Source organism: Drosophila guanche, unplaced genomic scaffold, assembly GCF_900245975.1.
Source record: "Drosophila guanche unplaced genomic scaffold, DGUA_6, whole genome shotgun sequence".
Lineage (NCBI taxonomy): Eukaryota > Metazoa > Arthropoda > Insecta > Diptera > Drosophilidae > Drosophila > Drosophila guanche.
The window spans coordinates 1,878,564-1,890,248 of record NW_022995754.1 but is presented as its reverse complement, the minus strand read 5'-3'; the positions used below and the strand labels follow the sequence as shown (position 1 = coordinate 1,890,248).

The following is an 11,685-nucleotide window of genomic DNA, read 5'->3' as shown; positions in this document are numbered from 1 at the left end:
CGCTGGTTCAATTAGGCTTACGTCTTGCAAATGCAAATGATGTTGAGATAGAGCCAGAGCCAGAGCCAGAGACAGTGCCAGAGACAGTGCCAGAGCCTCACATTAGCATACTTGCAGTCGATATTTCTGATCGGGGCTACCATGGGACCATGGGTTTTGGGTAGTGATTGACAGTTGGAAGATGGTTATAAATCTGCACTTAAACTCCAAATAACCATGGGCCAACGAAGTCAAAGCAAACCCAATGCTAACTCTCTTGCCGCCCCACTGTGCCTGGGGGTGGCACTTAAAATTTGATATGATACTCGCATGATTGCCATGCACAGGCATATGCACACGGACTGCAATCAGCTATGTTAAATCTATGTAAAATATTTATATTGCACTGATGCATCATCCATGGGGAGATGGATGGACGAGTGCGTAATCAGGAGTGCAGGCCAAATGGAATTTGCATAAACATTGCCTGATACATGCCGTGCAGATGAGATGCCACATGCTGCCACTAGTGGCAGTACCTGCCTGCCACTTGTTATGACATTTTGATTATTTATTTGGACAAAGGAGTTGTCTCCACGCTCCGCTACGGCTCCACAAGTATCCCAACAATTATTATTATCAAATAAATGAGTGTTCAAGTAAAATCTTGCGAGTGTTCTGCTTCTGCTAGTGTGTACATAGACGAGTGCGAGTATGTTGCAGCATGTGCAACACAGTTTGCTGGAAAATCTATGGCCAGCAACTTTGTGTGGCATCAACATACACACACTTTGGATCTGCATTTGAGTGCAGCAAACAAAATTGCTTCAAATGCAGCATAAGTAAATGTTGGCAAATAAATATGCATGCCCCAAGATAGAGATACCCAGAAACCCAACATTTGAATAGCTCTGTGTGAATTTTTCATAGCTTTGCGTAGTTGAGAGAGAGAGAGAGAGAGAGAGAGAGGCCAATTGTGGCCAGCATAAATCACTTAAAATTTGTGCCAAATAAATACGGCAAAAGCCACAGATTGAACAGATTTTCTTGGTAAAAGTCAAACTCCGGCCAGAAGAGAAGAAAAACTAAACAAGTTTAAGTATTTATGCAAATCAACTGCAAAGGTGGAAATATGCTCAAACTTGAATGCCCGCAAAATGCCTTAAATGTTCAGAGGGAAACATTAAACTTCAAGCCACTAATAAATGATGAAATATCACTGGGAATTATTTATTTATACATTTTAGCCTTTCTTGAATTTTTAAACTATTAAATCCCCATTAGGGAAAATGAAGGATGGTAAAGGACTTACAAAATCCTACGTAAAATAAAGTAAAAATTTCTTTACTCGATCCTGCATCAAATCCCCAGATAAAAGAGCCCCGATTTAAGAATACAATTTGGATTAAACTGTGACAATGGCAGGGGGCGCGGTGGGAGAATGTTTTCGGAATGCAAGTGGCGCCTGCAGGCACATATGCAAAATGGAAACTTTGAGGCTGCCGCAAGCCACTCAGCCAACGCCAGACACGACACAATTTGAGTCCAACGTGTCGTGTGTGCAGCCCCAAAACTTGGCCAAGCGTAAATGGATACATTTAGAATGCGAACGAAGGAGAGGGGCAGTTTAGAGATGGAGACGAAGAGTTGCGAATTGACAGAGACACAAAGAGATTGAGAGAGAGAGAGAGGGAGAGGGAGGGGGAGAGGCAACGCTCAAACAAAACATGATAACAATTAAAACTTTGTACACTTGGCGTATTTACATTATTCATTTCGTTGCTGGATTCCCCTGTCACATTCCACACACTCCACTCGTATTCCCTTTCCTTGGGTATACTGGCCTTTGCTCAGATATTTGCAACGTAAAGAAGAAAGTAATCACAAGTTTGTTTGCTTTCTTTATAAATACTATGTACTATGTATTTGTACGTACATGTAAATACATAGATTGATTTTTTCTACAAAGGGGGGAAGGCATTAAATGTTCAATGTAGTAATTAATCTCTTACCTTCTATATATTTCAATTCTGCATTTGTTGTTTTTTTTCGCAAGCAAACGTGTGACGAAGAGAGAGAATAAGAGAACATCTCCGACTCTTTGCAGGCGAGCCACTCGCGCATTCCTTTTACGCTTATTCTTTAACTCTTGCTTGAGTGAGAAAGGGACAAAACTATGCGCACTCCCGCACCGACACATGTAACTGTAACTCGCTGGAAAAAGAACACAGACACAATGGAATCTAGAACATTCCGCTGATTTTTAAACACAAAAAAAAAACTATGAATGCATAACACAATATGATTACTTGTAGATCAAAGAGATAAAACTTCACTGTACTTTCACATATTTCCGCACATTTCTAGCTGCCAACTACAGTTTGTGTGGTCACTGAACTTGACCGCGAACTTTATCTTGCATTCCAAAACAATTTTTGCACTCTTTCTATATTTATTTACTTCTACACTTCGGGGCACAGTCCCGCGATCATGTTATCGTTTGATTTTCTCCTTTTTGCAACCCGGAAACGTGGAGCTGACGTAAACACAGCTCGTTTTTCTTGTTTATTGCGCCAAAGCGTAAGCTGTGAGAGAGCGGTTCACACACAGTGCTCGCTGTTTCTCTCTCACCTTCCAGTCTTCCTCGTGCTTGCACATTCCATGTTGCTCTCTTATTGAATATATGTGTCACCTTCTCACCACTCCATGTGAAAAGGGAGATCGAGGAAGTAAGTGACGTAACTTTTGGGGAGAGTAAGTGGTGCGGGTGCAATCAAGTGCAAGAGGGAGGCTGAAATAAAATTTCCCAACTGTGTTCATATGTATGTACCTATGTAATACATTCCAGAGTATTCAAATCTTCGTTGCCCAAAAGCCGTAGTTCAATTTTATACTTCAGTCTGATGCTCTTGAGTCTTTTCTTGCCTCTCGTGCATTCCTTTTTAGTTATTTTTGCTTTTCTGGCAAGGCACATTCATCTGCCGATTCACACAAATGTGCATTTATGTGTGTAACTATGTAGATCTCTTGTCTTCTGGCTACTTGAATAATGCCAAAAGCAACAAAAAAACATCGAGCAAAATGCATGCCCGTAAAAGGCAAACACACAATGCAGACATCGTGCACGTTAAGTACTTAATGGCGTTTTAAAATAAATGTTAAATTTATGACAAAATGTAATTACCGAAACCCCCCCTGGCCATGCCTAGACGTGCAGCTACAGGTCAGCGCTGCATGAAATATGAAACCATAATTACTTTAATTAAGCAAAATGGCAGAGCGAGGGGCGTGGCATTGATTGAGCATATTTATTAAATGGTTATTATTGCACGCACATCGCCCAGCAATAAATTGATGCATTTTAATTAACGTCCAGTCCAGCCCGCGTCTCGCCACAGGCTCCACCACAAGCTCATATTTACATATGTATGTACATTTACATTTGTACATTTACATACATATTTGAACCACACGTCATCGCTAGGGATTGAGTTTGAAGATTTTCCAAGCCAGCCGTTGCATTACGTTTCTGTTTCTGCCTTCAATTGCATCACCTTTGCAAATAGACATGACATCAATCTGCGCTTCAGTCAGAAGGCTTGGGACAAGTATGTACATATGTATGTACATATTTATGCACCTATGTTTGTACCCTTGCAATCGAAACCGCATCGACGTCAAAAGATATCATTCGGACAGCAGCAATAAACCTGCAACAACATTGCCAGGTGCACAAGTAAATAACCTAAATGGTAAACAGACTTTTCCACGAATAAAAATCTGATAAGCCGAAAGAAAGGAAAGCAATAATACAAACACAAAAGTTCATTTTTAAATTTGATTTATTCATATGCAAAGCTAGGCATGGGTACATTTATATTACATACACATAAATGTACCCATGTACATCCATTTAAATGCTTTGATATGTATCCATTGAAGGCGGCTACATCCTTAGCTGAAATGCACATAGAAAATGTCAAACACCTTTCGAGGGACCACAATTTATGCACTTACATATTTACATATTTATGGTAAATAAACAGCAGCACAACGACGGCCAATAACACAAATACATTAAATGCAATTACTATTTGATGGTCCCGCACAAACTGAATCATCTTTAGCACCTGGACGCGCTGCGAATTAAAAATCAACTCAAAAAGGGAACGTTCTGCTCCGTCCAGTTAGCACAAATGACTGACGGGCGAGATCGCTGTCGTGTTCAATCGAAAACCAATGAGCCGACGTAAGGCTGCTTTTCGTGGCCCACACATTGATGTACAGGTGTGGATCAGAGAGAGGATCACAGTGCCCGACTTCGCCTGTTCGTGTTTACGTCTTACTCGTCTCTCCCTTCTTTTGCCTTGCACGATCGTCGCTGCATGAGTGGTGCAGAGTTTGAACAAAGGTTTTGTGTTGGCGAACAAATCTGTTGTTGCATTATATTGGAACTGAATGATGGAAGTTGAAGTGTTTCCACCGCCACAATATGAAGATGGAACAAGCGGTCATCATGCATAGAAGAGCGTCAGGTATGCCGGTACTTATCGGTAGATAAGGAATCCAACTCGCCTAGTCTTATGAACAAGTGAAGTAAGTAGAGGTAGTTAAGGCGCATCAGACTGATCTTTCAAAGTAGTAAATGAATACCCTTCGGCGCCTGAATGCGACAGAATCTGTAAAAGATGAAACTGATGAGAGGGAGGTCATTCAAGAAATGCATTCCTTTCGCTTACCTTTAACATGGGGGAAGTAAGTACTATCGTCAGTGTTCAAACTCCAATTCCCTGGCCACGTCCATCAGTTGAAGAGGGGAATCATGACGATTTTGCTGCCAAGAACCACTCTGATCAGGCTTGCCTGTTAAATTATTCAAACAACTCATTTAATATTCGATGGGGGGGCGGGATTCTCAACGAATCTTTTTATTTTGCTGGCCTAAACTCACACATAAATACATACACATGTTTGTAAATACTTAGCACAGAATTGAGCTCCCATTTGAATTGGGATTTGTGTAGAATTGGAATTTACAAAATCTAATTGCTGACTGACTGACTGATCGTGGTGCGTCATCATCTATCTATACTATAGAAAATAATAATAATTGCAGCATCATCATGTGTGTGTGTGGCTACAAAACCGGCTTATTGCTTTACACTGCAGAAGCTCACTGCGAACATGACAGGGTATGGGTGCCGAGCCCTGAACTGCCGAAGCCACACTAAGCTCTGCTGCTTTTATACATTCGACAGTGCAAATACAAGTAAACATACTAAGGATACTTTTGGCCTAATTTGATTAATTTATAATTATGTTTTCTGTGGTTCGTTTGATGCTTTAGTTGAGGTGAGAGGCTGCACCACGAGTTGGCCCTGGGTCTGCGCACATAATCGTATTTAAAATGTCTTATTTATTCTATACACATTTTGAAAAAGGCTTGCGGTTTGGTCTGTTTGAAGTGTTAATTGTTCCATTGATTGACTAAAGTACATTTGGGGCATGAGTACAACAAAATGCATGACACATTTACAGCGCGTCTCGCAGCTAGAAGACAGCAGTTGAGGTTTCTACAATATAAAATACATAAAATACGTATTCTTTGTGGCATATTCCACAACATACAAGCTGTCTTATAGCTTTGAGACGTACCGAGTTCAGTTCAACAGATTCTCAATGTATTTTCACATTAGACTTGAAAACTTTCCATGAAAACTTGATTTACTTTCTTGGACAACACAAAAGAGCGCGTGAAACCGAGCTGCTGAGTGGGTTAACATTGCCGCCAGTCAGGTTCTTGCGAGTCAAAACTCTAAGTACAACAAACAAAATTGAAACCGAAATCTAAATGCAAATGCTCTATGAGTTTCACATACGATTAATTTGGTTGATTGGTTGATTGATTGATTGATTGGTTACGTTACCATGCAGGCAAGACTTAGAGTTAGTTCATATATACTTTTAGAATAATCCTTTGCTTCGTTCCGTTTACTTAAGAACTATGTAAATATCTCTGCAATTAACTACGAAAACAAATTGCTCCTCTCCCTTAGGGCCTGTTGTCGAAGCCCGCAAAGTCCGAGGCCTCCGATTCGTCGTCGTCCCGCTCCACGCCGATGCAGTGGATGCCCGTGCGCAGCATGGGCGTTCCCTTGCCCTTGCCCAGCACCCGGGCGGCAATCACCAGCTGCAGCAGCTCCTTGGCATTGCTCGCGCTGACAATGTGCAGCACCTCGCGCAGCAGCTTCTCCTTGTAGGCAAAGAACTCGATCTTCATCTCGAAGAAGTCATGCTCGTCGTGCTTGGTGCCAGCGAACTCTGTTATACGGCAATGCAGATTCGGTGTGGCGCTCACAACCGGCACGAACTTGCTGCCCGGCGCTCCCGTGTTGCCAAACACCGTTGTCGGCAGCTTCAGGTCGATCAGATAGCGATGACTGATCTGCAGAAAGCCCAGACTGACGGCGATCGTGTCGCCCGAGCGCTGATATGTCACACAGCTGTCCGACTCAAAGCCATCGGACTTGACCGAAGAAGCATCGAAATGGACATGATGATCTGCAAGAAGAGAAACCAAATTCCATTAGAAATTTGTTACAAGAAAAAGTCGAGATTGTAGGCAGCCGAAATTCCAGCTATAAACGCTGCATATTTGCGGCTTGTAAGTGTACACAAAACTTAATTGAAAATGAGAATTCTATTTGTTAAACAAGCAGATTGGACGAAGTAAAAAATTGTGCACACTTTCCCGGAAATAAGACGCCACCAGCCACAGCCGAGCGGAAGCGGGGGGGGGGGGGGGGGGGGGGGGGGGGGGGGGGGGGGGGGGGGCGAGAGTCAGGTGGATATAAACATGAGTATTCAGAGTTGAACAAACAATTGGGGTGTGGGGCACTGGCAGTGGCAAACAACAGTCTCGGGTCGCGCTTCTCCTACTCCCACCGGCCCCACGGCATTTGAGTAGGAAATCGCGTGTAACCTTCCTAATTAAACGCGTCCACGGCCCGCTCCAGCACTGCCTGTGCTTAAATCGCATTAAAATTAGGTCAAAAGCGGGTAGGGGGGCAGGCCAGCCCTGCACTCGTGTTTCACGGCGACTGTGGAAGTGAATTTATGAATAAAGACGAAACCATAGGCTGGGATTTTAATTGATGTTCAGGCCAGAGAGAAGCTGATGAATGATCAGCAGAGCAACAGCCAAAAGAATTCGTAGAGGGAGAGATATTTTCACACTTTAAGAGCGAATAAATAAAGCTAATAAAAGCCTAAAAATGTGATCTACAGCAAATTGCTGGACACCCTTTTATTAGCGTCTTCGAAGCACGTTCGACTGGTCTCAGATGATCCATTATTCGGACGTACTTCCAGCCCGCCCTCGTGCTACTCATAAATCACAATCCAAATTAGCGTACACCTGAGACGCGTACAACTCTAAATGGATAACTAAAGTGGCTGCGCTGTACAAATACAATTAACAAATTGCTGGGCTGTGGCACATGCTTAGGCAGCAATAAAAACTTCGACAGCCTAACGGACATCTAATCGGGCATCCAAGTAGCACCAGCAGAGTGGCATGGAAAGATCCAAATAGTTGCACAATTAATCATGGCCTATTGCCTCAGTCGAATACAATATTTCACGGGGGCCCCGACAAAAGTCTTTTTGCTGTTCTATAAATAAAATTCGTTTGGTGTCCGCCCTGGCACTCACATAAATATTGTGTGTTTTGGAAAGTTTGTTATTTTGGGAGCAACGAACAAACAGTGCGTTTCAGCAGCATATTAGCCATTCATATTATTATAGATCATTTATACAATAATTAAATATGGAATTAAATCTAAGGATGATCAATTCATGACTGGCATATCTATCGACACCTTTGCTTTCATTCATATTCCCTCTGCTACTTCTGATACGCACTGTAGTGTTAGCTGTGAAAGCAAAACCTTCAGATATTTTTCATTCTGTTGTCACTCTGCAAATGAAATTTCTGTACACATTTTTTTGTCGGTTTCTGCTTTATGCCGCTATTTGTTTACTGGCTGATCGCCCGCTCAGCAGATCCGTCCGTCATATTGGTAATTCAATTTTTGCATTTTAATTTGCAGGAAATGTTGACAATAAAAATGATGTTTTGCTGCCTCATGTAAAAAATTGTAACAATTTTCCGGTTCTTCATTCGCTAGATGTAAGCAATTTTTTATTGTAATCCAACTTAATCTGCTTCAACAAAGGAAAGGTAGCGACCTGAGACCTGAGACCCAACGACACTCGAGACCTTTCAATGTCGATTCATCCAAGCAAAGTGCTGCCCTCCCTCCCTGTACGCGACCTCTCCCAAGTGTCGAGATTGTTGTTATTTTTATAAATTTCATTTAGAGTCACGCTCCCAGGCATTGCCACACGCAAAGCGCACAGCAAGATGGCAATCTGTAGATGGAGAGATGAGTCTCTCTCTCTCTCACGTGCCCCCAATCAGCATTGATTAATCATTAATGAAATCTCAAATTGTTATTGTTAGAGATATACATTTTGGGCCATCTTTTGGGCCAGCTTTATTCCATATTTTCATATTTCTATATAGACAAATGATTTGTTGTCCGTCTGAGCGTTTGTCTCTCAATTGATTTCAATTTGAATTGCTTCATTTATTCAAAGCATATTCTAAACGAATGTCTTCAGTTGGGGCATTGAATATTGAATCATATAAACACCGATCTGCCACGAAATCCAAAGACTGTGTCCAGTTTTTGTCGGTGTTCCTGCCAGGTCTTTCATAACTAATTCAGCTTTGCCAGCCGGAACAGCCATGTGTGGGGCGGGATGCCATAAAAAGGCAGCTGTACAGTTGCTGTCGTACGTGCCAAACAAAATATGGCTCAAGCTTTGACCGCAGGGGCATGCACAAGCCTGCATAACAGAATTGTGTTCTATGCTCACGAAAATGTACAAATCAAAACAAATGCAAAGGTGTCGTGTCGACCCAACGGGACAAATATCAATCACAGAAACACATCGGCGGCTGCCCAGCGGGGTGTTGTGGGGGGATAGAGGCCAAACAATGTGCTCGGGGGCGGGAACGGTCCCACAGTCCCGCAGTCCCAGTGCTATAAATAGCACAACACATGTGCATTATACAATTGCATATCACTTTATAGAAATGGCAATAAAATAATAGAATACCATACAATAAGCAACGAAAAACCACTGCCAGCTAGCGTTGGGTTTCTATGCAAACAATTTAATTAACCCAAAAGCCCAGGGATTGAGGGGGGATGTGGGAACTGCACTGGTCGTGACGTTGAAAGTGTAATCTGTGGGTGGGCGCTAAATGAATTGATAATTACGATGGCTCGTGAGATGTCCAACAAATGATAGCAGGTGCTAACTCACGACCAATTTGTGTGAGGTGTGTGGAGAGGGTAGTGCACATTGGTGACTTTTGAACACTCTATAGATCAGCACAGAAAATATCTGCACTCTTAATTCACTTTGTGCAGTTCAGCCAAAGCAGTTGCTGTGTCGGTAAGTAAGTATCTCAATCAGAAGAGAGCGAGCGAAGTTAAGTGAGTTAAAGAGAGCGTTTGCTCTCTCAATCCAATGTCATTGACAGCTACAGCGCGTAAAGAGAGCGACCGTTCGAGATCCTGCTTAACTTGAAGAGAACAAATTAGATTGCGCTCTTCACACCCTCAGACAATTTACAGCTACTTTACTTGCACAATAAATTCAATGGAGCTCTCCCCCACACCTCCCTCCCGCGCAGAGAGCACACTTCAAACTGTCCCACAGAGTGCGATAAACCGTAATTGATGAAAGTGTATAAAAAGCAAAAGGAAAATTATTTATATGGCAGACGACAATTCATTAACGTTTTGCCTGGCAGCGGGGGGTGCGGTGCGGTGATCATAAATAAAAACTAATCTACGACAATTTAAGAATGCTTCTATCAAATGTTTGAGCCTGGGCTTTGTGCCTCCACCGATAAGAGGGGCCCGCAACGAGTCACGCGAATTGCGGCATAGAGGAAAAAAAAATCATCGATTCCCCCGGTAAATGTCATGAATTTAGCATTATGGGACGCAGCGAAAGCAGGGAATGGAAAGGGGGCGGGGGATGAGAGCCACATTGAAAATTGGCTTAGGTTTGACCATGAACAAATATTATTTTTAATATTGCGACAGAAAAGCAGGAAAATGGCCAAAGAACAACAATGAACGTTGGAGGGCAGCAGAGCGAACAAGAGCGGCAGACGAAGAGAGATGAAGAGAGGGAGAGAGGCAGAGATGAATGCGTAAATTTCAACAAGAAATGTTGAAATGTCTACCAGTAGCGGACTTTGCACCAATTATTCCTCGATGTATCACTAGGCAACTGCTAAATACCCTTGCAGTACCAGCTACCGATCAGCCTTACTGCTTGCAGGCATAGAAGCAAGCAGTCCCATCTCGTGGCAGGGAGAATGAAAGTAGGGCGAGAGCAGGACAGAAATCGGAAGAGGAGGGGGAAAAAAGTATCCGAGGAGAGTACAGCTAGAAAGAAAAGAAAAACGTGTCAAAGCAAAAAGGAAGCAGATCCATCAACCACGTGACTAAAAGAGAGCGACAGCGAATGGCAACTTGTGAGAGCGAGAGAATACTCTACCTTTTGCAAATGAGCCTTGCAAGGAGGCAGCTCACACACACACACACACGCACACAAACTATCGCAAAAATGCATTCAGCAAAAGGTCAAATGGGAACATTTGTCCCACTTCTTGATCTAAATTTAGCCAAAACCCTTGACAAATTCCAATTAAACACACAAATCCCTTCGGAACCCTCTCCTAGGAAGCACACAAATCCACTGCCGGCTTTGGGTAATGTTACTTTAAGGCACTTTTTCTCAAGTCGCAGCTGGGCGGGGTAGCGGCGCCCGCTAATCATAATCTCATTTTGGCTTAGAGCACGCCACTTAATGGCCAAGCAAATATAGACCGAGTAAGCACACACACACACAGGTGCACTTTTGCTGTAGTAGTAGTAGTTACCTTGATGATCCGCAGCGGCTTCGTCGCACATTTTGTTGCTCTTCTAAATGCCTGCTGATTGTTGATTGTATCTCGGGAGTTGCGTCTCTTTTTATCACAAACTGAATTAAACTGGAAGGCGCGTTCCTCGCAATGAATGAAAACAGGCGACGCCTGAGAGTGATGAGCTTTTAAAGAGCGTCCAGAAATCGCGTTTTCCTTGTAGTTCCACAGGTCCAGTAGCTACCTCTATTATTTATTAAATTTGTTTACAATTAAAAATCAACGAAGTTGGACCGGGAGCGTTTTTGTTGTGTCGGGCGGGCGGCAGTGTGACCGCGGAATTATCTATAAAATATACTGCATGTTCCTCAGAAATATACCAAAACATGCCATGTCATTTTCAAAATATACCGTATATCCTACATCAATTCGGTAGATTTTTATGTTCCTCTTAATATTAACAGCTAGTTTGGATTCTCAGAGCTAAAACTATTATTTTATCCGGTGGATGAATCAATTCCGCATAAGAGTGGCTAGTTTTCATGACAACTTCTTATTTTATTGTATATAAAAGAAGGATCAATGTAAAAGGCCAATCAAAAACAAGAGCATAAAAAGCGTAATATCGATATGTACTTTTGGTAGACAATATATTTTTAGGTAATATTTTTTAATAATGTTATACTTTTTAT

General features: G+C 42.4%; 1 protein-coding gene across 1 annotated transcript; it reads right to left on the bottom strand.

Moving 5' to 3' along the window:
• Positions 1–4,886: 4,886 nt before the first annotated feature.
• Positions 4,887–11,313, bottom strand: LOC117589339 (UPF0687 protein C20orf27 homolog). The gene is made up of 2 exons (XM_034281190.1): positions 11,012–11,313; positions 4,887–6,540 (listed from the first exon to the last, which is right to left on the bottom strand). The coding sequence occupies exons 1-2, from the start codon at positions 11,040–11,042 to the stop codon at positions 6,032–6,034; spliced, it is 540 nt and encodes a 179-aa protein (XP_034137081.1). The 5' UTR covers positions 11,043–11,313; the 3' UTR covers positions 4,887–6,031.
• Between the last annotated feature and the right edge of the window lie 372 nt (positions 11,314–11,685).

What these genes read in the sequence shown, in the direction of transcription:
- LOC117589339 (XM_034281190.1), bottom strand. Translation starts at nt 11,042, where the DNA reads ATGTGCGACGAAGCCGCTGCGGATCATCAAG. An exon ending in AGCCGCTGCGGATCATCAAG is followed by an intron (nt 6,541 to 11,011) that starts GTAACTACTACT and finishes CTCTTCTTGCAG; the next exon opens with ATCATCATGTCCATTTCGAT.